Raw genomic sequence first — 27178 nt, 5'->3', positions numbered from 1 at the left:
TTCAGAATTGGAAGAGGCCTTAAGGTCAACTCACTTATGTGTTACCCAAAGCAGATCCTGGACCAATGAAATCACCTGAATGCTTTTAAAAAAATAGATTCCTGGGCTCCATCGACAGCCAATTCTAATTCAGTAGATTTTTTTTTTTTAAGCTTCCCATGTGATTTGGTATGGAGCTTATTTTGGAAAGCACCTCTGTACACAATGCCTGGCATTGCCTTACAGAACATACTCACTACCAGTGTTCTTTCCTGTTATACTTGAGCCTCTCCTGTGGCAGGAAGCCCACCACCAAGAGGTACCTGTGTATGAAAATCCTTCCAAACATTCTTAGTATGCATCCTTTGATTCCCAGGTATCTGACACCCCGCACACATTTACTCTTAAAACTGCACGTGAACAGATCAGTTCCTCATGAACAGGAAGACACATTTACCTTAGAGTCCCAACACACAAGTATTAAAAATGTGTTACTTTACCATCTTTTTTAGACACGAATCAGGAAGAAGGAAATAAATAATATTTGATCTGTATTAGCTAACACAAAGTTTAGTTAAGAGTGCTTGCTGGGACACCTGGGTGGCTCAGTGGGTTAAGCCGCTGCCTTCGGCTCAGGTCACGATCCCAGGATCCTGGGATCTAGTCCCGCATTGGGTTCCTTGCTCCACAGGTAGCCTGCCTCTCTCTCTCCGCCTCTGCCTGCCTCTCTGCCTGCTTGTGTGCTTTCTCTCTTTCTCTTCCTGACAAATAAATAAATAAATAAATAAATAAAATCTTAAAAAAAAAAAAAAAAGTAAAAAAAGAGTGCTTGCTAAGAGAAGTGTAGGCTAACATAAAGAAGAAAAATATGTTGAACTTAATGCCTTTTCCCTCAACATTTTAATAGCAATCATTATTTCACTAAGCTAGTAACAATATTTTATTAGTAACTTTTTAGATTCAGTAGGCTTAAAATCTTATTTGCACTTTCATGTTCAGTGAAGATTCTTATTTGCTTGAAACCAATGAAAACAATGGTTATTATGAAAATTGAGTATAAATTTTAACTGATGTAAAGATGCAATAGTAAGCCTATTAAGTTGTACTCAGAAGTATACTGAAGTTATATAAAAGCTGAAGTTTACAAATATGAAGATGAGCAATTCATTTGATCATTTCCTACATTCCCCTGCTCTAATTCTTTTTTTTAAAGATTTTATTTATTTGTCAGAGAGAGAGAGGGAGAGCGAGCGAGCACAGGCAGACAGAATGGCAGGCAGAGGCAGAGGGAGAGGGAGAAGCAGGCTCCCTGCCGAGCAAGGAGCCCGATGTGGGACTCGATCCCAGGACGCTGGGATCATGACCTGAGCTGAAGGCAGCTGCTTAACCAACTGAGCCACCCAGGCATCCCCCCTGCTCTAATTCTTATCTACCACATTTCTTAAAACATTTTTGCAATATTTTTATTATTTTAAATTATCTATGTATTGCTTCTCTCCCATCGGCTCAAATGATTACAGGCAACGCAATTTGATTTCTGCGAAGAAAAGCATCTTATAAACTCCCCACTGCTGTAACACATGCAGTAGGAGTCTCCATGTTTCCGCACTGTCCCATAAAAATTAGTCTTCAGTCTCCTGGTATCATGAACATATCTGCAATTGGAGATTTTCTTTCCTCCTAAATGAACATATAAATTGGGGGAGAGTAAGTTGTGGTAGTATGTCAGATGTGGTCCTAGTCAGACCATGCCATACATACTTAGTCGTGAAACCAACAAACTCTAATGTACCATCTCTTGCGCCAGCAGCCTGAAAAGCCACACACTGGTGAGATTTCTCCCTTCAGAAAACAAACAAAAACAAAATGAATGGATCTTATTTTGCAGAACAGGACCCTTTACCTCCATGGAAAGTAGAGGAAAGACATCTGGGGCATACAGAGGGCTTTAGAGCTACTGCTCTGCCACTCCCACTTTTGCAGTTGAACTCAGCAGCACTATTTTTCTTCTGTCCATCAGCTCCTTCCCGCTGTTTCCTCCTGATCCCTTTAGATGTTCTTGTGCATTATTTCAGTCCCTCCCTGACCCTGTCATTTCACCTCAGCCATGTGGCGAGCCCCAAACCTGGACGAACCCACCTCTCCACCTTCTCCAAGCCTGCCTCTGGACAGCAGAGCAGTGCTAGACAAAAAGCCCACATTCAGGCACTGCAAAGGCATAATCTCCTATCTTAATTGGGGTACTAATCTCATCTGACAAGTTTAGCTCTTTCTTGTTAGCTTGCTCTTGCACTTCCCATAGCTACTTAAAAACTTCTCCACTCTAATTCTATTATTTAATGAACACGGAGTGCCTATGAGGTGCCAGGCGGTCTTCTAGGTACTAAGATACTACAGTGAACATAACCGATGAAATCCCTATCCTTACCAAACATATACTAAATGAAGGGAGACAGATAACTAACAAAATAAGTAAGGAAAAATACGTTAAGTGCCATTAAGAAAAATAAAGGAGGGGCTACGGAGTCCTGGAGAGGTTATAATTAAAAAAAGTTTTTTGGGATGCCTGGGTGGCTCAGTGGGTTAAGCAGCTGCCTTCGGCTCAGGTCATGAACCCAGTGTCCTGGGGTCGAGTCCCACATGGGGCTCCTTGCTTGGCAGGGAGCCTGTTTCTCCCTCTGCCTCTGCCTGCCGCTCTGTCTGCCTGTGCTTGCGCCTGCGCGCTCTCTCTAACAAATAAATAAAATCTTAAAAATAAATAAATAAATAAATAAATAAAATGTTTTTGAAATAGTAACTATGGAAAAATCACATATCTTAAATATACAACTTGCTAGATTTTCACAAGATGAAACATCCTGTAATTTATAAAGGAGTTGGGAAAGGTCTCACTGAAAAAAAAATGCCATTAAGCAGAGACCTGAAAGAGAGGGAGTGAGACACTTGAAAATCTAAGGGAAGAGCATTCCAAACAGAGAAAATAGTGCAAAGGCCCAGAGGCAGCATGTCTAGTTTGTTTGAGGAAGCAAGGCCAGTGTAGCTGGAATGCAGTGAAAGAGGGAAGAGTCATTAAAGATGATTTCAGAGATACAATGAGGACCAGATTGTACAGAACCTGTGGACACCCAGAACGACTGTGGCTTTTCCTCTGAGACAGAAAGCCATTAGAGAATTTTAAGCAGGAAATACAGTTTAAAAAAAAAAGAGAGAGAAAGAATTCTGAGGAATGAAGCCTAGGGTCCTTTATGTTAGACATAAAGAGGTCCTACAAAAGAATCTGAAGAAGAGAGGTTAAATGGGATAGAAAGAGGGGAGAGAGGAAAAATGAGGAAACTAGTGTTCTGGAAGGTCTGCAAGGCGGTTACAATAACAAAACAGTGTGTTGTGTGCTACAGACAGAGTGAGACAGGTCAGTGTTAACCTTGACAAGAGCAGTTTCAGAGGATCACTGGGGATGTAAACCTACTGGGACTGGGTTCAAGAGATCACCAGAGAAAGGATATGAAAATAAACCACTTTACTGAGGCATTTAAATATGAAAGACAGCAGAGAAATGGCATGGTAGGTGGGGAGGGGTGAGGATTCAAGAAGACTACAGTGGATGTTGTGGTAAATGACCCAGATCTCAGCTTTAGGACCAACGTACTCATTCCCCCAGCAACTAAGAGATTTGGCTGCTGACAGTGCAAAGCTGCACTGGTTTACATATTGTCTATGGCTGCCTTCACACTGCAGGAAGAGTTGACAGAGCGCAGAGCTCACAAAATCTGAAGTGTTTACCATCTGACCTTTCACAGAAGGTCAAAATGTCTAGCTGTCCTATCTACAACAGCCTGGTGCCTGATCTTATAGGTAAAGAGATATGCTTAGTCGAGCAAAGGAGGGGGGAAGTTCACATTCCCCCCGCTTTTTTTAAAGTTGTTTTTTAAAGGATTTTACTTATTTTTCAGACAGAGAGAGAAAAAGAGCGAGAGAGCACGCACAAGGAGAGGGAGCAACAGAAGAGCAGGCAGAGGGAGAAGCAGGCTCCCCGCCAAGCAAGGAGCCTGAAGCAGAACTCAACCCCAGGACCCTGGGATCATGACCTGCGCTGAAGACAGACGCCCAACTGAGACACCCAGGCATCCCTAAACGTTCACGCTCTTACACTTGTTCTTCCTTCCAAATCTAGCCCAAGTTTGCCCAGCTGTAAACTACTGAATATACTGTAACTAAAATGCTAGCTTACTTCTCGGAAGAACTTCAAAGAACAATGATTAAGCAGTTTAAAAAATGAAACTCAGGGTGCTTGGGTGGCTCAGTGCATTAAGCCTCTGCCTTCGGCTCAGGTCACTATCTGAGGGACCTGGGATCGAGCCCTGAATTGGGCTCTGCCCAATTGGGCCTGCTGCCCCCCACCCCTACCTGCCTCTCTGACTACTTGTGATCTCTCTCTCACTCAAATAAATAAATAAAATCTTAAAAAAAAAAAAGAAGAAAGAAACTCAGTGGTAGCAGGAAGAACACTAACCTAATTGAGGAGCAAGATTCTAAGATCAGACCCCTCTACAAAACCTGTTTGTGGGTTAGCATTTTCTCAATTATCTGCATTTCTTTCTATGCTCCATTTTAAGTTTACAAACCTCAAATCTGCTATGGTTCTTTACTATTTCACATCACACATTCAAACCAAATATATACACAAGGCCAAATGTTTTCTGATGTACTGTGTCCAAATTGTTTATTACAAGTATTAGATACCCCCCCTCCCGAATTTTAAAAAGTCAGCAATAAAAACTGCACCATCACATTTTCCCTTATTCTAGCCTGAACATATGCTAGAATCCAGGATAACAATCATACAACCCAAGAAAAGCACTTAAAGATAGGATACAATAAATAAAAAATTAAAAGCCCCTAAATCTTGGACAGCTACTATTTATTAGCTACCAAATCTTCCAGAGTCTCAAACTCCTCATCTGTAAAATTAACAATTATTAGTGAGTTTAAGTGTTTGCTAATGTTGAAGTCTGTATACAATTAGAATATAAACATGCTATCTCACAACATCTGAAAATATAAATGAAACCTACTAATGCAGTGAATGCTAGCACAAATCACTTCTAATCACCTTCTACCAAACACTAACCATTAACAATAAATAGCATTTGGGGCGCCTCGGTGGCACAGTGTGTTAAAGCTTCTGCCTTCGGCTCAGGTCATGATCCCAGGGTCCTGGGTTCGAGCCCCACATTGGGCTCTCTGCTCAGCGGGGATCCGGTTTCCCCCTCTCTCTGTCTCTGCCTGCCTCTCTGCCTACTTATGATCTCTGTTGAATAAATAAAACCTTTAAAAAAACCCCACAATAAATAGCATTTACCAAATGTCAGGCACTGCACTCATGGCTCCACTTGTATTCTTTTACTTTATCCTTACACATTCTGAAGTAGACAAATGTTCCCCCCACGCTAATTTTACAGGTGAAGAAAATGAGATACAGAGGTTCGGTTGCTAAAAGTCCTCCATCTCCTACGTGTTGGAATCAAGACACAAAATCACATCTGCTTGTCTTTAGAGCCAGTAACTGTGACCATGGTGCTATATAACACACCTCCTTAGGACAGGAATGAATATAAATTACCAAAATGAAATACAGCATCACAGGGTAAAAATACATGCTATTTGGGTAAAGATGGTAGATCATCTGCTTCCACTGCCTCCTGAAATTCCATTAAATGACAGCAAAGATTTTCGTCTATTTTTTTTTTTAAATATTTTATTTATTTATTTGACAGACAGAGATCACAAGTAGGCAGAGAGGCAGGCAGAAAGAGGAGGAAGCAGGCTCCATGCTGAGCAGAGAGCCCAATCCGGGGCTCGATCCCAGGACCTGAGCCGAAGGCAGAGGCTTTAACCCACTGAGCCACCCAGGCGCCCCAGAGATTTTCGTCTTAAGGCATAAATCTAAAAGAATGGGAAAAGAAAGGAGATAATAGCAGCAAAAAGCTAGAAGCTGGAAAGCAGATGGACAATTAAATAACATGGTAGCTCCAAGAAAACATCTGGAGTCAGCAGTAGAAAAGCAAAACAAACAACCCAACTTACATCAGAGAATCCCTATAAGGTTCAGGAACTGGTGTCTTCCACTATCTTTGGAATTAGGAGCAAAGGGGTAGACACTACAATAAGGCTTGGTGGAAGATTTAAGTATTCATAATGCTCTCTGCAACTCTATGTAGCTAACTAAGCAGCTTCTTTTGCCCACCTCCCTCTCCAAATTAGACATTTATTTTCTGAAAAGGGTAAAATAGAGGGTTCTCTGGATTGGGGATGCTAGGCAGTTATGGGCAGAGGTACTGCACTCAATACAGAGACTCAAATGCATTCCGGATGTGAGATAAAGTAAACAAGATACAGAAAAAAAGAGCTCCAACATGGGAGAAGAGGAAAAGGAATTCCTGGAATTGCCAGTGAGTAGAGATCACAGAACACAGCACTACACCTAAGGCATAGGAGACCACAGTCCAGACTGGGACAGGTCAGAAAGCTCCAGGAAAGACTTATTTGCCAAGATGAAACAGGATGCCTAGTGAAACTGAACACTGAGATCAATTTAGATATATGGCAAAGGGTCTAGTTGATTTAGTTTAAGCTTATAAAAAACAAAGCCGAGGAAAAATAAAACTACGTACAGGAAAAAAGAAAACAAACAGCATTTAGAGTCATCATGAAATTGATTCACACAAAAGCACACTAAGTACATCGGAAGGAAGAAGAAATGGGAAACGGTAAGAATGACGTAGGTAAGGAAGAGTCCTAATCCCTCCACACATGGAGAAATCAGTAGACAATGTCTAAAAAGAAAAATCATAAAATAACAATACAATCATGCTATTCAGAGACATGAAGGTAAATACCAATTCAATTAGCTAAAAAGAGGCGACTGCAGTTGTATCCGGGAAGAATGTTAAGGACTGTCCTCTTCCCCCAATAACTTTAGAGAATGGACATAAAACAGCATTTTTTCCTTTGGTGGTGGTACAGATGGATTCCCAGCATCATGGAGCAATGCTGCCTTTCACAAAGACTGCTTAACAATAAAATAATGTCAGTCAACCCTTCAGTCCAAAACAAGAGGAACTCAATTTAATGTAGTTTGTAATAATTACAATATTAAAGAGGTCTGCAGCAAAAAGCAGGTTAAGAGAAATAAAATCCCAATTTTTTCCTTAGTCGCTATTTTAATTAAAAATATAGACTGATGGTCCTGTGCTCAAGTGTTGTTGGGGCTGTGTGCTGGCTTCTGTAAAACAAAACTAATCATAAGGAATTCTTCAACATACATACTCCAGGCAGAAGTAAGAAGGTAAACAGAAATGACTAACAAGACAGTGCTATTGTACACATAATTCCCTTATAATTAATACTTGCTAGAAAATGGACTTTGACATTACTTACAATTATATCAACATTCACAGAGGCTGAACATCACAGGCATATGGGTGTATTATGACCCAAGATGTCTTTACTTCCCAAGTAGTTTTAAATTTTAGCTATGAAGGTCAGTCACCAGAGCCGAACTTGTTCTTAACAAGTAGAATTTTTATGTCCATTCAATCCAAGAGTCTCTTACATATTTCTGGGCCTATTCATTTGAAGATAGGAGTAGAAATTGTAGCTGGGTTCCTCATATCATGCATTCACATGTGGTGCCCATCTTCATATGCTGTCCAATTTCTTTAGGATAAAAGGTGCTGAAAGAAAAATAAACCCAGAATTTCAGATCTATTAGCCCACAAGTTACATTACGGAATTTATAAGACGGGGGAGGGGGGGTGTCTTACAGGTTTAGTTCACTACATTTTTTTTTTTTAAAGATTTTATTTATTTATTTGACAGAGAGAGATCACAAGCAGGCAGAGAGGCAGGCAGAGAGAGAGGAGGAAGGAAGCAGGCTCCCTGCTGAGCAGAGAGCCCGATGCGGGCCTCGATCCCAGGACCCTGAGATCATGCCCTGAGCCGAAGGCAGCGGCTTAACCCACCGAGCCACCCAGGGGCCCAGTTCACTACATTTTTAAAATGACTCCAAATTATGGCCAAGCCTCTCCCTGCATAACTTAGCAAAAGAGACTCACTGTCTTTCCAGTGTCATGAAACTCTGACTATTTTAAGGTTCATTCTTACACCATATACAATCTTTCCTTTAGGTAGTTCTCTCTCTTAGGACCACTAAAAGTAAATTCAATCCTCCTTCAAAAGACCGTACTTTTTACTTTGGGTGATTTAACTGTCAAAGAAACAAAATGCTAGGAGAAACAAACTGGCATTTTTTCACCTTTTTAAACATATTTAAGGGGTGCCTGGGTTCAGGTCAGTAGAATGTCCAACTCCTGATTTCAGCTCAGGTCATGAGCTCAGGGTCATGAGATTGAGCCCTGCATCACACTCCCTGCTCAGCAGAGTCTGCTTGGGATTCTCTCTCCCTCTCCTTCTGCATCCTGCCCCTCAAATAAATAATTAAAAAGAAAAACCCATAATCTCACAAAACAAACTGAGGGTTGCCGGGGGGAGGGGGTTCGGGAGAGGGTGGTGGGGTCATGGATATTGGGGAGGGTATGTGCTATGGTGAGTGCTGTGAAGTGTGTAAGCCTGGCAATTCACAGACCTGTACCCCTGGGGCTAATAATACATTATATGTTTATTAAAAAATTTTAAAAAAAGAAAGAAAACCCCACATATTTGAGAAAAGCAGAGGGTGGGAGAAAACAGCACTGCACTGGGGAAGCAGAAGAGCTAGACACAGATTTTGGTTCTCCCACTAATTAGCTATGCATCACTTATGCAATCCAAATCACATTATGATACAGGCCTACTTTAGTTCTTATAAGGGTCTACTAGGATACAAACCGAAATGGCTAGAAAATAAAAATATAGTCATAGGGATCTAATGAAGTGTTATTATTGTCTGTTTGAAAGTGCTATCACTAATCACTAAGATCATGCAAATTAAAACTACAATGAGATACCACCTAACATCCATTAGGATGGCAACTAACAAACTGTTGGAAAGAATGTGGAAAAACTGGAACCCTGGAGCACTGCTAGTGGGAATGTAAAATGGTACACCTGCTACGGATCACAGCATGGTGGGTCCTCAAAAAAAAAAAAAAAAAAATAGAGGTATCTGCATATTCATGTTATAGCAGCATTATTCACAGTAGCTAAAATGTAGAAACAATTCGGATCCAAAGATGGATGAATGGATAAGCAAAATGTGGTATATGATGGAATATTATTCAGCCTTAAAAACGAAGGAGATTCTGACATAGGCTATGACATGGATTAACCTCAGAACCCTATGCAAAGTGAAACAAGCCAGTTACAAAAAGACAAATACTATTTGATTTCACTTCTATGAGAGCCTTACGAGATGTCAAAATCATAAAGTTTCAGAGTTACAAGATAAAGAGCTCTGGAGATGGATGGTGGTGATGGTTGTACAACATTACAAATGTTTTTAATACCACCGAACTGTACACTTAAATAGTTAAGATAAATTTTGTTCCATGTAGTTTACCACAATTTTAAAAATTAGATAATAAAAGGGGCCGAGACCAAAAAAGCTGCCAGAAGGATCCCCTTTCTCAATACACATACTAAAGTAATGAAACATACTGTTGACATTAAACTGAAGATACTGAGATCTGCTGAAAGCTGACAAAGTAGAAGTATGTCCAGATATTTCTAATTCTTATCAGATGAAAAACGGTAACACCCATCAAATGAATGTATAAACAAAATGTGGCATATCTACACAATGGAATTACTTGGCAATAAAAAGGAAATACTTACACCTTGAAAACATAATGCAAAGTGAAACAAGCTAGACATAGAAGGTCATATATTCTACAATTCCTTTTACATGAAAAGTCCAGAATAGGCAAATCCATAAAGAAAAAGTAGATTAGTGGTTGCCAAGGGAAAGTGAAGGGGAAAATGGGGAATGATAGCTAACGGGCATGGTGTCCACTTTGTAGGTAAAGAAAATGTTCTGAAATGCATTAACTCTGACTATACTAAGAATCACTAAATTACATGCTCTTCATTTTTAAAATTTTTCTTCTTTATTTAAAAGAACTTTTAATACTTTATTTATATTTATATACTTTATTTAGTACTTTATTTAGAAGTATAATTGACATACAGTATCCTACTAGTTTCAGGTATATGTCCTAGGGATTCAATATTTTTAAAATGATCCCCACAGTAAATCTAGCTACCACACAAAGTTAATAAAGTATTGTCTATATTCTCTATGCTGCACATTGCACTCGCGACTTATGTCTCTCACAACTGGAAGTCTGTACCTTTTAAACCTTTTCCCCTATTTCAATATCCCCCACACTACTCCCCACTGGCAATCACCAGTCTGTTGTCTGTATTTATCACTCTGTTTCTATTTTGTTTTTGAAGATTCCACATATAAGTGGAATCATATGGTATTCATCTCTCTCTGGCTTACTTCACTCAGCTTAATAGCCTACAGGTTCATCCATGTTGTTGCAAATGGCAAGATTTTTATGCCTAAATAATATTCCATTGTATATACATACCGCATCTTCTTTGCCCACTTATCAAGAGACACTGGTTGATCTGTACACTTTAAATTGGTGAACTGTATACTATGTGAATTATACCGTCATTTAAAAAGTGGTAATGTGGGACAGTATTCTGTATGTTTGGGTTTTTTAAAGAAAATCAATTCATATGAGATACAAAGATTGAAAAGAAGTAAATATTTTACTGGCAGCTAAGTCAACAAAAAAGGAAGAGGAGAAAGCTGGGAGTTGCAAAAAGCCGTTGAAGGAGGAGGATTGCTGTTTCTGTTCAGCAGGGCTCCCTCTCCTGGGGACGCAGGGTAATACCATAGCCAGGGACAGGGTACCAGGCTTCAGTGAGCTCTGGCCTAGGCCCAATTTGAGCCTTCTACGGGATGACCTTGGTATGGCCTTCCTTTATTTCAACCATCCCAGCCTCTCCACCCAGACTTGTCAGCAATACACTGCAAGGTGCAATGAAAAGAGTACTGAACGGAGAATCGGGGACTGGGGTACAGGTCACTTCTGAGATTCGTATCAGTAAAACTACATAAGTGACCTACAAAGCTGCACCCCTCTCTAATATTCAGTGTCCCTTTAAACTCTGATATTTTGTGTTAAGACCCCCTTTGAAAGGTGAGTTCTCATTCGCAAAAAAAGATATACAGAATGCTAAGCCCGGCCTCCCTCAAAGCGTTACCGTCAAGACCAGCTAACTCAAATAAGCTTCTGACAAACGTAAATTCAAATAAAACTTCAGCTATTATTATTAATCCTCCAGCCTACTTCTTTCTTCTCATTCCTTCAAAAAAAAATTTAAAAAAGTAAGAAACAACTATTTACTTCACCCTCTGTTCAAGTAAGCAAAAGAAGCAAACCTTGTATTTCAGAGAGATCAGCACTGAAGGAAGGAAACCTGGTATTAAGAGCTCTGGAGTCTAGACCAAGAACATTCACTGAATCGCTGAATGACCTTGAGCCAGCCATTTCTCTACTCTAGCTCTCAGCTTCGGTCGGCAAAACGAGGGAGCTGCTCGGGATGGGAGCCGAGGGGAGTGCAGGGGAGGGGATAATAAACCCTGAGGCTCTTTCAATTCAAACGCTCTTACCAAGCAGGGCGAAGCGGGATGATCACCCTCGCAGTCCCGGCCACGGCGTGTACTTCTGACCCTGACCCGCAGACCCTAAGTCGCGCCTGCGCCCGCTGATCTCGATCCCCATCTCCCACTCTCCCCGCGACGACTCAACTAGCTCAGCTCGCGGGCCCCCCGAGAACCAGAGTTGGGTGGGTGGCGTCCGCGAGCTCCCCGCGGGTCTCCTGACCGCAGCCTAGAAGGACACTCACTGACTCGCAGCAGGGCCACATAGATGAGGAAGTTCCGTATGGACGAGAGCACATCCTCGCGCATCTTCCGTTTCATCTCCTCGGGGTCCAACTTCGGCGCAAGGCCCTCGATCCGGAACATCTCGGCTTTGCCTCCCCGGCTTCCAGGTGCCACGCTCCGCTCTCCTCAGAGGCTGCCAGGCACCCGGAACCGGCCCCATCCCATTTCCTGTTCCCGCCCGCCGTTTTCGCGGGCGGCGACGGGGAGCTGCGAGGGACAATCCTCATTCGTCCCAGAGGTTCTGCAGCGGGCTGCCTGAAGGGGGCGTCGTAGTCTCAGCCACGCAGGACTCCGGTTCCTCCAGGCTGTTGAGTAAGCTTTGTCTTGCGCAGGGCGCGGTGCGCTGCAAAATGCTTTTACGCCTTGGACGGGGTGATGCTCGAAGACACCACCATAAATAACAATAGCTACAGTTCTGTGCACGGGTTAGATATTCAAACCTTCATTTCCTAGATGACAAAGCTGAAACACAGAGAGCTTTAAAGCAACTTGCCCAAATATACTTTAAAATACCTTAGGGGAAAAAAGTGTTGAGGAAGGGAAATGAAACGGTATTACCAAAGTGTTGAAAATTGCTTAAGCTGTTGACTAATATATCATTTTAATGATCCTAGTCTTTTTATTTTGAACATGTTTGAAAATTTTCCAAAAGTTAACACAAAAAGATGAAGATGATGAAACTTGCTTGTGATTACACAAGTAGTATATGCAGTAGTTTTTTTTTAATGTTATTGTCATCCCCATTCTAATTTATATAAATATATATACACACATATATACTCTATGCCCTACCTGGGGCTTGAACTCAGGACCCTGAGATCAAGAGTCTCATATACTGGGATGCCTGGGTGGCTCAGTTGGTTAAGCAGCTGCCTTCAGCTCAAGTCATGATCCCAGCGTCATTGGATCGAGTCCCACATCGGGCTCCTTGCTCCACAGGGAGCCTGCTTCTCCCTCTGCCTCTGCCTGCCACTCTGTCTGCCTGTGCTCGCTCTCGCTTGCTCTCTCTCTGACAAATAAATAAATAAAATCTTTAAAAAAAAAAAAAGAGTCTCATATACTGACTGGCCAGGCACCCCTACGGTAGGGTTTTGTATTTAGATTTGTGGGACCCAGACATAAGAAAGTTTTAAACTCCATATTATTATTGTATTCTCATTTCTGGCATTAACGGATCCTTATAGATAGGCCCAGTAATACAGTATATAAAAAACAAGTTGAGCTCCTTTCAGCATTTTACAGATGAGAGGGGGCTGAGAAGCCAAGTGTACTGCTTATAGTCATTCTGCTAGTGATGGGCAGAGGCAGGGTTCTAATGCAGATAATTATAATGCCAAGATGCACTCTCTTTCCCCTGCATGCCACTGCTCCTCTGTTAGTCTTTTAACCATTAGTGCCTGCCTGGATGGGCATCACTGGAGTCAAGAGGTAGAGGTTTAGTACAATCAGATTTCCGGTCACAGAATCATCAAAACAGTGCAGCTCCAAAATTTGCATGCCAACTAGCCATATAGAATTTTTAGACACAAACCACATGACTGAATTGCTCACATAATTCAAGACCAGAATGTACCTGGGGCGTCTGGGTGGCTCAGCCAGTTAAGTGTGTCCGACTGTTGATTTTGGCTCAGATCATGATTTCGATGTTGCTGGATTAAGCCCTGCCTTCAGTTCCATGCTGGGCCTGGAACCTGCTTAAGATTCTCTTTCTCCCTTCTCTTCTACCCACCTCCCTTCTCCCACTCTCTAAAAAACAAGAAGCAAAACCCAGAATGTGCCTTCCTGACTACATACTGCATAGCAACAGTGGGTTTGGATAACTTAGAACAGTCATTTACTGCAATAACTGATAACTAAAGTATTGCTGCCTACCTTCCTGATTGACAGAATGCAAGACATTGGGGCAAGAAAGAGAACTCATCTGCTTATTCAGGCTTTGGTAATATCTTCTATCTATAATTCATGCAGTGGAATACTAGAAGCAGCTCTGGAATGGAATGGGCTGTTCCCAAGGAGCATCCTCCATTCAACACTTTGAGAGTACTGCACTGACACTGGAAGGCAGCAGGGGCCGTGGAAAGAACCTGGACAGGAAGACTGGAGACATAGCTTTCAGATTTGGCACTGCCATTCTCAAGCCATGTGACCAGGGATGCATCTCTGTTCAGTACAACTCCATTTCTTTAGTCGTAAAGGGAGAAGACATGATTAAATGCACTTTTAAAAAAATGATTTTATTTATTTATTTGACACAGAGAGACACAGTGAGAGAGGGAACAGAAGCAGAGGGAGTGGGAGAGGGAGAAGCGGGCTTCCCACAGAGCAGGGAGCCCAATGTGGGGCTCCATCCCAGGACCCTGAGATCATGACCTGAGCTGAAGGCAGCTGTAATGACTGAGCCACCCAGGTGCCCCTGATTAAATGCTCTTGAAAGTCCGGTTCAGTTCTAACAGTCTAAACATTTTGAATTCTAATTGTGTCATCTAGGGCATTCTGGTCTGGAGTGTGTGGATGTCAAAATATGATCAAGCGTGATCAGACATCGAAACAGCCAGCATGTAGCCAGCAGTAGGAAGAATGTAACTATAAGGCATATCTCATCCACCTGAACAGTGAGGCAAAATGAGCTGGAAATGAATGAGTTCTTAAGTGATTCCAGTAACTAAGATCCCGATGCTGACAAAGTTTAGATAAACAGTTCTCATATAGAACTGCTGTTTTTTTCTTGAGTAACTTGCTTGGATTCACAGGGAACCAATGAGGGGAAAAATTCACAAAAAAAATCATTTATCTTGGTAAAAAGATCCAATTTTTAGCACTTGGACTTCATTCATCCAATGCTGTATAAAGCAGCACTTATTGACTGGACAGGTGATGGGTGGCAAATAACTGACCTGTTAAAGGGCAACATTTTTCTCCTAACAATTTTCTTTGAAAGGTGTAGTGCTTGCCAGCCTCCCTGTAGAGAGACAGGAAGGTAGCGGATAGAAATAAGGAGCAGTCGGTCTTGAGGTGAGGAACTGGTTCTGGAATCAATCTGGGAGGGTGAACTCTTTCTGCTCCAGAAATGTTCATCCCGATCAACCATCCTCCCCTTGCGTGGCTCCTCCTCCGGTAATGGAGGAAACTCATTAAAAGAGCTTAGGCTCCTTTCTTTCTTTGTTGGGTGCTCCTCCTTTTATGGCCTGTAGGTGGTGGTATTGTCCACTGGCCCTCCATTTAGGTGTGGCAACTGGGAATCCCACACTTCAGGAAGTTAGCACTGAGGTGAGCTGTGCCACAGCCTGGACTCTTCGGTTTTTTTTCCTCATTGGAATAACGAGGGGATTGGGTCTAATCTTTAAAATCACTTGAAACTCAAAAATGTTGAAAATATGTGTTCATCTTTCCTGTTCTTCCTTCATCACCTTGCTAAAAGGTTAGAAGCAACGGATTCCCTATGGTTGTGCCATGAAAGGCAAAAATGAAAAGTAGGCACACATAATTTAACATTGATATTTGCAGTCTGATCATAGAGGAAATGGTAGCTGATGTCATAGCCTGTCTTGTTTTCCATTTTGATCCCAGGAGGGATTTAGGAGCTATTTCCTTTGCCTCGACTTCCCAGACAGTATTGCACACAAATGTTCGGTGAGCACAATTTACCCATAAGAAAATTAAGTGTTTTAATCCCATCATTGGAAAGGAATTTGTATTTAGAGGGTCAGAGATTGACCGATGATTCATGACTGGGGAATAATTCTTACACGTGATCACAGGAACCTTGTGGTTTCTAATGCATTGGGAGTTATAGGCTTTGGCTATTGAACAGTTCAAACCCTTCACTTGACAGATGAGGAAACTGAGGCCCAGAGGGAATCTAGAGGTATAGCTAGTTGGGACTAAGGTAGGTCTCTGGGCTCCCAGTCCAGCACTTTCCCCCATGACCTTGTAGATTTCAATATTTTGTGATTATTCTCGTTGATGATCTTCAACTCAGAGGTAAGGATTGGAAAAATGGGGTGTTGTTTGACCTCGGCTTGGGAGGGACAGGATAAAGGGTGGCTGCTATTCATTAAGAGGCTGACAGCAGTCCTTCTTTCCATGTTTCCACTACCATCAGCAGTAGCTAATCTGGACAGTGTCGTTAACAACTCCACATGTCTTCTTCCTTACTCCGTCAGGAGATGAACATGGTCTGGTGTTCCCCAAATCGGCTTTGTTTTGAAGTCCCCTCAGGACCCACCATGAATGAAATAAAGGTTAGGATCAGGGAAGGACTGCTCTGTGATCCTTAACCAGAGTCCTCACCCAGCAGAGGGGATAGCTTACTTCTAAAAATTACTGCCCAGCAAGAGGAAGTCCTTTCGCACTTTTTTAAAAATTTATTTTCAGCGTAACAGTATTCATTGTTTTTGCACCACACCCAGTGCTCCATGCAATACGTGCCCTCCCTATTACCCACCACCTTGTTCCCCCACCTCCCACTCCCCGCCCATTCAAGACCCTCAGATTGTTTTTTAGAGTCCATAGTTTCTCATGGTTCACCTCCCCTTCCAATTTCCCTCAACTCCCTTCTCCTCTCCATCTCCCTATGTCCTCCATGTTATTTGTTATGCTCCACAAATAAGTGAAACCATATGATAATGGACTCTCTCTGCTTGACTTATTTCACTCAGCATAATCTCTTCCAGTCCTGTCCACGTTGCTACAAAAGTTGGGTATTCGTCCTTTCTGATAGAGGCATAATACTCCATAGTGTAAATGGACCACATCTTCCTTATCCATTTGTCCATTGAAGGGCATCTTGGTTCTTTCCATAGTTTGGCGACCGTGGCCATTGCTGCTATGAACATTGGGGTACAGATGGCCCTTCTTTTCACGACATCTGTATCTTTGGGGTAAATACCCAGGAGTGCAATTGCAGGGTCATAGAGAAGCTCTATTTTTAATTTCTTGAGGAATCTCCACACTGTTCTCCAAAGTGGCTGCACCAACTTGCATTCCCACCGACAGTGTAAGAGGGTTCCCCTTTCTCCACATCCTCTCCAACACATGTTGTTTCCTGTCTTGCTAATTTTGGCCATTCTAACTGGTGTGAGGTGGTATCTCAATGTGGTTTTAATTTGAATCTCCCTGACAGCAAGTGATGATGAACATTTTTTCATGTGTCTGATAGCCATTTGTATGTCTTCGTTGGAGAAGTGTCTGTTCATATCTTCCTTTCGCACTTTAAAAGAGGAGTATAATTTTGATAACCTTAACCTCACTGGCATTTTCTTTCTACAATATGCTATTCTCTGTTCTAATTTTTAGGGCTTTGTTATTTGGATGATTCGTGAGTGTTTTATCTTTCCAAGTAGACTAGAAGCACCTCAAATGCAAGGAACACAAGATTTAATCATCCAAACAATGGAACAGATATTTATACACAGTAAAAACTCAGAAAGTACCCCCTGAGTGGATGAATGGATGAACTTCCTATCTGCTAACCTTTAGAATCAAAGAATTGGTAGCTTTGTATATCACACTGAAAGGAAATTATCCCCCAAAGAAATTTACCCCAAGTCCTACATAATATTTTTAGCAATTTATTTCCCCCTGTTTTTGTATACCTTGTTTTTGTTTACCTAAATAAAAATCATTAAATAATGAATTTTAAATACATTAAATAATTTATACACATCAGAGGCAAGATTAAAGAAAACTTTAAATTTGACTTGCTTTAATTTATTTATTGCAATGTAATTATATGAAACCATATATGATAGAATTTAATATAATATAACCACATTATACTTTTAATAACTTCTTTTGTCACAAAAGTACATGTTTATTTTTATACAATTTAGAAAATAAATACTTTTTTAAAGAGATTTATTTTTATTACTTATTTGAGAGAGAGAGAGCATGAGCAGGAGGGCCAGAGGGAGAAGGAGACAAACTCTCAAGCAGACTCCCTGCTCAGTGTGGAGCCTAAGGGGGGGCTTGATTTCACAACCTTGAGATCATGACCTTAGCCAAAACCAAGAGTTGGACGCCCACCCAACTGCACTACCTAGTGCCATTAGAAAATACATAATTAAGGGCCAAAGAAGAAAAGAACAATTCCTCATGATCCCACAACCACTACTGATATATTGGTGATCATTCTATCTGCCTTTCTTCTTCTAGTGTATACTCATGTAGCTCCCTCTCTCTCTCCCTCTGTGTGTGTGTGTGTGTGTGTGTGTGTGTGTGTGTATCTACAGACCACAGATATATGCGCTTTTTTTTTTACAAAAATGGGCCCTATAGTATATGCTATTTTAGTTTGCATGTTTCATTAAAGTTATATTGTCCGTCTCCCTAAATCTTTAAACAGTCTTCTAAGCGTCATTAATTGTGGCTGTATGGTATTCCACTATATAGATGTACCAAAATTTATTTAACTAATCCTCTCCCTTTAGGCATCTAATGTGCTTTCATATTTTTTCCATAAATAAATTCCAGGGAAACTGATTGTAACACTATCTTTGTGCACATCTTAAAAAATTCTCTAATCATTACAATCATTACCTTAAGTTCAGAGTTCTCATTTCTTCCTAGTGACCCTCTTTTTTTTCCTGAGGAAAAATCTCTCTATGGCCAAGAGTGTAGGTGTCAGACCTCTAGACCTTTGAGAACTACAAGCTGGGGGTGGAAATTTTTGTTTGTTTTTAGAGGAGGTTTGCTTCCTCCTGTTATAAGTTCTAATTATTCTGCAAAAGGAAAAATAAAACATACTGAAAGTCTTAGTTTGCATTGACATTATTTAGAACACATAATAATTATCGGACATCTCCCTGTGGAGATGAGAGAGTTGGTTTTGTCCCTACTCCCACCCCAACCCCAGTACACAAAACACATATATATGCTATGGAAGTGTGTTTATACAGCTGGGTAGTTTCTTGTTCCTTCAATATAGTTTCTTTCTTCTTTCAGTAAAAAGCACCTGGGGCGCCTGGGTGGCTCAGTGGGTTAAAGCCTCTGTCTTCAGCTCAGGTCATGATCCCAGGGTCCTGGGATCAAGCCTCACATCAGGCTCTCTGCTCGGCAGGGAGCCTGTTTCCCCCTCTCTCTGCTGCCTCTGCCTACTTGTGATTTCTGTCTGTCAAATAAATAAAATCTTAAAAAAAAAAAAAAAGCACCTCTTTCTTTCTTTCTTTCTTTCTTTCTTTCTTTCTTTTTAAGGTTTTATTTATTTGACAGACAGAGACCACAAGTAGGCAGAGAGGCAGGCAGAGAGAGAGGGAAGCAGGCTCCCCGCCGAGCAGAGAGCCCGATATGGGGCTCGATCCCAGGATCCTGGGATCATGACCTGAGCCGAAGGCGGAGGCTTTAACCCACTGAACCACCCAGGCACCCCAAAAGTGCCTGTTTCTTAATAGTAGGTGCCTCATTAATTTTTATAAAGTGAAAGGGAAAAAACAATTTTTTAATTGATTCAATGATTACAGGTCCAGTCCTACACTGATTGACAAGTTCTCACTCCGTGTTCAGATCCCTTTGAGAAAGCAAGAAGAGAAAGCAAGAAAGCTCTTTGAGTCCAGCCTCCCCAGGAAATAAAGGTAAATCTATCAGTATCCATTCTCCACACCCTGTCCCTGACATTTTCGGGATGACAGACCTGCCTGATGAAAGTCAGTGAGTAGATACCTAGAAATGTATTTTGTCATTTTAGAAAGAAAGAGCTTCCTTAAAGTAGGAATACATTTTGTTCTTGCTATTAAAATCGAATTGCTATGTGTTGCACCAATTGTGAATGAAAGAATGCCCATCTTCCCATCATGTAACATTTAGACTTCAGTTGGGGAGAATAAGGGCCATGTCTTATTAGCCATATTCTGTGAGATCTTATCCTAACTATCTTCTCCAGAGCATTTCTCAAAGTCTTTCTCTGACGCTTGGCCCAAGCTCCCACAACCCTGCTCCTACTTGAACATCTGCAATGGCAGGAAGCTCACACTTTACTGGATGGTTCCATCCATCTGTGGACAGGCAGTTCTTTTCCTAGGAGCCAAAAGCTGCCTCTCTCTACCATATCCCCCCTGGTTTTAGTCATGTCTTCCTGAGTGTCTGAAGCAAGTCTGATCATTCTTCCTTATGGTTGTGTCAAGGAAGCTTGGCTCCTCCTTTATGCTTGTTTTCTCCAGGCTAAAAATAAATTTTGCAGAATCCTCTTAGAATTTTCCAGTTTTCCCCTTATCGACAACCTTAACTTTTCGAGTTAGCCATGATGGACTGATTTACTCTGAGCTGTCTGGCCTCACATCCTCCCCACAAACCACTTCCCTGTTCCTCTCCCCAACAAAGGGGACATACTGAGTCCCTGGAAAGGACCTACATGATTCAAAACCAGAGACTCTATTCCTCACTCAGAGATTATCCTTGGACAAGCAGTGTGTGCCTGGGTTATCTGTCTCTTCCCTCAGGGTCCTCACAGCGCAGGATGGAATTCCTGGGCCATCCATTTTAGCTCCTGGCATTTGCACTGTAAAATGAAGGCCGGCTCTAGGGAGTAGTGTTCAGGAGAGCTAGAGTGGTTGCAGTAGGAAAAATCCAGACTCTGGAGTTAAGGTTAGGTTTAACTTCCAGCTCCTCCAGGAAGTTGTTTTGAGACCTTGTGCCTGAAACCTTTCTGGGGTTTTGTCTCTTCATCGGTGACAAGAGAGATCTAATATCTACTGCAAAGTATTGTTTCAAAATCTAAAATGATATCATTAAAGTGCCTCGCTTATGGTGGGCATTCTTTAAATGGTAGCTATTACTAGTCATAAGATGTAATTTTTCTCTAGAAAAATCATGGCTTTGGCGATTTCCAAATGGAACAAGTAGTTTTTTTTTTTTTACTGCCACAGTACCTACTCTGATTCATCAGCTTCATTTCGGTTCTCTCTGGCCTCTGGTTCACAGTGAATCTTTGTCAAATTATGACCCACACACCTGGTTCTTTCGTCCTTACCTCCTATTCATTTTGTAGCCCGAGGACAGATTGGACTTCTGACCCCACCGATTCTCTGAAACTGCTTCCTTTAAGGGAAGTCCTTATTGCCAAATCCAGGGGGCCCTTATGGGCCTCTACCTGTCTGCAGAATTTGACACTGTTGGCCACATGACTCGTTCAGGAAAGCTCTCCCCACCTAGCTTCACGGATACCAACACGTTCTTCTGGTTTTCTCTAGATGCTCCTCATCCTCCTTACACAGCCCTTCCTAAGGTCAACTCCTAAATGTCCACTTTCTTTCTTTGTTTAAAAAGATTTTATCTACTAATTTGATTTTTTAAAAAAGATTTATCTACTTATTTGGGAGAGACAGAGATAGCGACAGAGATAGTAAGAGGAGCAGGATGGAGAGGGTGAAGCAGGCTCCCTGCTGAGCAAAGAGCTCAGGGCTGGCTTGATCCTAGGACCCAGAGATCATGACCTGAGCAGAAGGCAGACGCTTAATGACTGAGCCATCCAGGTGCCCCAACCACTTTCTTAAAGGTTCTTTCCTGGACCCTCCTCTCTTCTATTCTCATGGACAGTCTAATCTGGCTTCAGCTGCCATCCTTCAGCTAATGATTCACCACATATGTCTCTACCTTGTAATTCTCTCCAGAGACACAGACCCATATACCCAACCAACCTACTGACTTCACTGTTTCCTTGCATGTCCTGTGGGTACTTCATACATCACTGTTCAGAGGGCAACCAGTCATCTTGTCCTCTTAATCAATCTTAACTCCTGTGCTCTGTTGCCTAATGAACGATATCACCATCCAATCCCTCTTGCTGCCAAAGCCAGAAATCTCCAAGTCATTCTTGAGCCTGCCTTCTCCCCTTGGCTCTATATCCAATTAACCAACAAGTTCTATCAATTCTGTCTCCTTACCATCTCTAAAATTCACTATATTCTTTTTAGCCCTTCCAAACACTCCATTTGCTTGGGTCACCCACCAACTGCCCTTCTTTCTCTCTGCAACTGTGTTTTCTGCCCTGCAGTCTAACTAAACTTCTCAAATATAATTTTTATACTATCAACCTCCTGGACAAAATACCTTAATTATTCCTCATGGCGCGCAGGAAAAAGTACAAATGCTTTGGCCCTGTTGAGAAGGCCTTTTACTGAACTCGTTCTCATCTTCTTCACTAACCTCAGTGCTTTCCACTCCTCTTCCCGAACATGGTACCTCTTCTTTGCTCTTCCTCTAGTCTTCTCTCCCACCACCTCCAATTTCCCACCTCCACCTCCACGTACTGCAAATGACTGTTCTCAGAATTCATCAAACTCCTCCTTCTAGGTCTTTGCATATGTTTTTCTTTCTGAAAAAAATGATCATTCCTATCTTTTCATCAGGGTGACTCTCGGCATCATTCAGAAATCACCTCAGATGTCACCTCCTTCAGAAAGTCTGTACTATCCAGGAGCCACATTAAAAGAAAAGTCTCTACTAGTTTAAATGGAACACTATGCAGCCATAAAAAGAGAAGCCTTGTCATTTGCAATGACGTGGATGGAACTAGAGGGTATTATGCTAAGCGAAATATGTCAGTCAGAGGAAGACAATTAATGTATGATCTCACAGATATGAGGAATTTGAGGAACAAGACAGAGGATCATAGGAGAAGGGAGGGGAAAAAATAAAACAAGATGAAACCAGAGAGGGAGACAAACAATAAGAGACTTAACTTCAGGAAACAAATTGAGGGTTGCTGGGCGTTGTGGGGGAGGGATGGGGTGGCTGGGTGATGGACACTGGGGAGGGTATATGCTATGGTGAGTGCTGTGAATTGTGTAAGAGTGATGATTCACAGGCCTGTACCCTGAAGCAACTAATACATTGTATGTTAATAAATAAATACATACATACATACATAAAAAGACGTAAACCATAAAAAAAGTCTCTACTAGTTTAGTTAGAAGTCATGTGCCATGTTGTTGGTTCCTCAGTTTTAAGAAACGTTTCACAGTAAGATGTGTTCACAGGATGAGAAACCAGGTGAAGGATAGAAAGGAACCCTCTGTATTATCTTTGCAACTTCTCTATGAATCTTAAAACTATTCTAAAACAAAAATACCATTTTAAAAAGTCTTCAGTAACCCCCCTCTGCTTGCTTAGCTTCTGCTTCTGTGTTCTCTAAGACTTGTGCATGCTGTCCTAGAGTCAAAGCACTTAGCACAGCATCTGGCCACTGTGTGTGTGCCTGTCTCCTCCACTGAAGAAGGATGTGAATCATGCTTTCCTGTTTGTTTATTCCTGATAGCAAAATGCCTCGCAAATGGGAAATATTCACTAAGTAGCTCCCAAACAAATTTTTGTTGTTAAATAAATTGTTTTGTGGGGGGGGGCAATACCAAGCTTTTGTTGGAGGGTAATCTGAAATTATAGGCCTAGAAAAAAGGACTTAAAAGCATCAGACATTGACCTGTAGGTTCTGCTTGTTTCTCAGCTTGACAAACTTGGCAGACATTGTTGGATACACCTGAACATCACACGTGTCCCTGCACACTGCATATGTTTCCAAGGGAGTCACGTGACATTCGCTCCTCTGCAGGTAGAGAGCCTGGGGCCAGTTGGGTTGGGTTAGTTCACTCTGGGTGAGCCTCACAGGCTCCTGGCACATCCCAGGAGGGTGTGGACGTGGGGCGAATGCATGAAAGCCAACTAGGGCAGAGAGCACAAGAACCAGTGGGAAGAAGAATGATGCTGCAGGGAGACGGATCTCCAGTTTGGCAATTCGAGTCCCAGCTCTTTCGTTAATGAGCTGTGTGACCTCAGCCAAGTGTCTTCCTCTTCGTAGGCTCTAGTGTTTGTGTTTGTAAAATGAAGGCTTGGATTAGCTGGTCTCCAAAGTCCCTTCCAGGATTGGTGCTCTGGGGTTCTGTGATCAGCGTGTGGAGTGGACACGAGTGGAAGGAAGCAGGTGAGTGTGTACCAGGAGCATAAGGGCAGCTGAACCTTTGCTTCCTGGCCAGCCGCATTCTTCAGCAAAAAGAAGGCAAGCTAGTACAAAGATTTGTTTAAATTCTCCCTTAAGTAGAGACCTCTGGGGCACAACAGCACACCATTGTGTTCTTGAGGATCTAACTCAAATCTGTCCAAAGGAAGAAATTCCAAGGATTTCTTGGAATTCACCCGGGTGAAGGTGGGTGGCAGAGCAGTGGCGATTTTCGCTTAATAATCAAATGACCACATTTGGGGAACTTTTTAAATGTTTATTGGTGAATAGTTTTGATTATTTCCTTTGCATTGAAATTACCCAAAATGTTGGGGCGCCCGAGTGGCTCAGATGGTTGAGCCTCTGCCTTCAGCTCAGGTCATGATCCCAGGATCCTGGGATCGAGCCCCACATGGGGCTCCTTGCTCAGCAGGGAGCTGGCTTCTCCCTCTGTGCCTGCTGCTCCCTCTGCGCTCTCACTCCCTCTCTCTCTCTGTGTCAAATAATAAATGAAATCATTAAAAAAAATTTTTTTTAATTATCCAAAATGTAAATGTTAGAGGTGATGCAAGGACTACCACCAGGAACATGGCTGGGGCAGGCCAACATGACAGAAACATGTCTTTTTGAATGAAAACGTTAGGTGGGTGAATTGAGATTATTTGGAGTGTGAGGCTATCAAGTCAGAAATTCAGAATTGCTTTAACCAAATAAAAAAAATCCAGTTTATTTTGAAGTTTTTATTTGTCTTCAATGGATAGTAGTGGCTTCAATAACTAAAGATTTCTTGGGAAATACAAGAAAAATTATAGTATGTATCTGCCTAATTGAACAAATACTTTATAACCAACAATTAGTAGTTAAGAAGATTTAGTATTCAGTGGAAAGCTTAGAATGAGTAGAGAAGAAAATGACATTATGATTCAGAAAAATTCCTGGGAAGATTCTTTTTTGCTGACCATTCGCTGGTATCCACATTTCTGAGGGGTGTGTGGAAACTCCTGCCTTTGGCTCTGAGAGAACTGGAAATACGTGGGTACAAGGTATGCTCAGATTCCTGGTTCAGATGACTCCTTTCAAATCTGGTTGTTCCTCTGTGTTGACCAAGAGTTTCCTTTCCTTCTTGGAGAAATACTTACATAATGATTCAGTTGGGTTCAGAGAAGGTAGATGGTCCCTTAACCTCTTAAAGGTTTTGGATTTGAACCCTAGTGGATAAGGCACCAGCCAAGGGTTAGTGCGGAGATGAGTCATTCTTGGCCCTCAGGATTGGGATGGGCCCAGAGCAAAGAAAAGCCCCTCCTGAGAGATGAGAAAACCTGTCAGATGCAGGTAGAATTAAGGGAAAAGGGCCAAGCTTTAGGCTTTTGGGGAAGAGGAGCCAAAAGTCACAAATAGTAATAGTTAAATTTATTAAGTATTTGTTCTGTACCAAGCATGGTTCTAAATCATAATGATCATCATCAGAATTGTAGTTATAATTCTCACACCAACCCTTTGAGGCAGGCTTGTATTTCCATTTTCTAAATGAAAAACTCAGGTGCAGAGAGAGAATTCACCCCAGTATTCACCCAAGGATAATCAGGTGGTGAGTCGTAGAGTCAGAACCCAAACCCAGACAGCTCCACTGCAGCCTTTGCCTTTAACTGCTCATCCCCTGGTGCATATACAGCATTTCAATGTCATGTGTGACTCACATTCTCTGTTTCCAGCATCCGTCCTGGGATGAGAAGGTAATGGGTTGTGTTGAGTGTTCCTGACCTGAACGGAACCCAAGAGACTCAGCCTGAGCCCACACTTGGTACCTGGAGTCTGTGGGGAGACCCTGCTTGGCTCAACACAGTACTGAGAAATGCAGGATGCTAGCTGGTACCTGAGGGCCGGTGGCAGAAGCCCAGTCCAGCCAGCAGATGAAGGATTATGGGCAAGATTCTTCCTTACTGCACAGGAAGGAAAAAGAAAACCAAGGACACTCCAGAGCTTGTGGCGAAGGGATCTGAGGAAGCAGCTGGGTCATTCCGTAACATGTCTGAGAACTCGCTCTACACCAGGCCCTGCGCTGGGCAATGGCACACTCTGTGCTCTGGAGGGGCCCCATGAGAAGGGCTGCCTCTATCTGATAGGACCCCCCCAAATTGCCCCCCAGATTGCCTTAAGATCCCTATCCTGTTTTGGAGAGCCAGACAAAACTAGTTCAAAATCCCACTTTTTTTTTTTTTTAAGATTTTTATTCATTTATTTGACAGACAGAGATCACAAGTCGGCAGAGAGGCAGGCAGAGAGACAGGAGGAAGCAGGCTCCCAGCTAGGCAAAGAGTCTGATGCGGGGCTCAATCCCAGGACCCCGAGACCATGACCTGAGCCGAAGGCAGAGGCTTTAACCCACTGAGCCACCCAGGTGCCCCCGAAATCCCACTCTTGGTGGGATTTTATATATTCAGCCCAGGGTCCACTAACAGAATTCAGGAGACGTATAATTTTCAGATGAACTTTCTGGATTAAGGATGTCGCGGCTGGGGGCCTGCTTTCCCGTCTCTCTCTGCCTGCCTCTCTGCCTACTTGTGATCGCTGTCTGTCAAATAAATAAAAAATATTTAAGGACGTCGGGGCTAAGGTGGCAGCAAGCCTGGGTAGTCAGAACTTGTGAAAGGACTCTGCACTGAAAATGGCTCAAGAGATTGTTGAGTAAGAGGGAAGATGGAAAGAAGAAAGAAGCCTGCTCCCAGAGTCATAAAACTCAAGGACCTACTTATCCTTGTAGGGACACAAAGGAATTGAATCTTAGTGTTAACCATGGAGACTTCTTTTGGTATCAAGACTTCTCTTGACTACAGGAGAGATATTGGTAGGCTGGGGACTCATCTGGTGATCAAAGTGATGTCTGGTTGCCTGAGCAGTCCCAGTTTATGCTTGTTATGCTGGTGTAATCATTTATGTTGCCTTGTTGTTTCATTTGGAAAAGTATCCTGGTTTGGATGATTAATTTTATGGTCAGGCCATCCATGCACAGCCGCCCCCTCCCATCCCCGTATTATTCTAGTGAGCCTGGGTTCTGAATTTTAAGCCCAATGGCTATTGGAGCATAAACACCTCTCCCTAGAAAGCTTTTTCCTCTATCACCACCATGTCTGAATATGGACAAAACGCTTTCCTTTTCCTCCTCAGCTTGGCTGGAAAAATATAAACCCAAAATTTATTTTTAAAAAATGAATCGGGAACAAAAAATATTTCCCTTAAAATAGAAAAAACACACAGGGCACAAAATTCATTATGTTCTTGTCACAGATTGACTTGACTGGCTCTGGTTAGAGTCA

General features: G+C 42.1%; 3 protein-coding genes across 3 annotated transcripts in view; 1 reads left to right on the top strand and 2 right to left on the bottom strand.

The window, feature by feature from the left end:
- The window catches only part of FBXO10 (F-box protein 10), a 70040-nt gene extending 62553 nt beyond the window's left edge, over positions 1-7487 (bottom strand). Inside the window, exon 1 of the mRNA XM_032307613.1 lies at positions 7417-7487. The gene's annotated coding sequence lies outside the window, so the exon portion shown is untranslated. The remainder of the gene's footprint in view (positions 1-7416) is intronic.
- TOMM5 (translocase of outer mitochondrial membrane 5) lies at positions 7078-12047 on the bottom strand. Its single transcript, XM_032307615.1, has 2 exons — positions 11902-12047; positions 7078-7712 (listed from the first exon to the last, which is right to left on the bottom strand). The coding sequence occupies exons 1-2, from the start codon at positions 12020-12022 to the stop codon at positions 7678-7680; spliced, it is 156 nt and encodes a 51-aa protein (XP_032163506.1). The 5' UTR covers positions 12023-12047; the 3' UTR covers positions 7078-7677.
- Positions 12048-23541: 11494 nt separating this feature from the next.
- The window catches only part of FRMPD1 (FERM and PDZ domain containing 1), a 142093-nt gene continuing 138456 nt past the window's right edge, over positions 23542-27178 (top strand). Inside the window, exon 1 of the mRNA XM_032306636.1 lies at positions 23542-23849. The gene's annotated coding sequence lies outside the window, so the exon portion shown is untranslated. The remainder of the gene's footprint in view (positions 23850-27178) is intronic.

This window comes from Mustela erminea, chromosome 12, assembly GCF_009829155.1.
Source record: "Mustela erminea isolate mMusErm1 chromosome 12, mMusErm1.Pri, whole genome shotgun sequence".
In the NCBI taxonomy this organism is placed as follows: domain Eukaryota; kingdom Metazoa; phylum Chordata; class Mammalia; order Carnivora; family Mustelidae; genus Mustela; species Mustela erminea.
The sequence above is the reverse complement of the archived record's forward strand: the minus strand, read 5'-3'. Positions and strand labels throughout refer to the sequence as shown.

Bases quoted from the DNA above. Each gene is read 5' to 3' on its own strand.
- TOMM5 (XM_032307615.1), bottom strand. From the start codon at position 12,022: ATGTTCCGGATCGAGGGCCTTGCGCCGAAGTTGGACCCCGAGGAGATG. The intron at 7,713-11,901 runs GTGAGTGTCCTT...TTTTTCTTTCAG, and splicing joins TGTGGCCCTGCTGCGAGTCA to CACCTTTTATCCTAAAGAAA.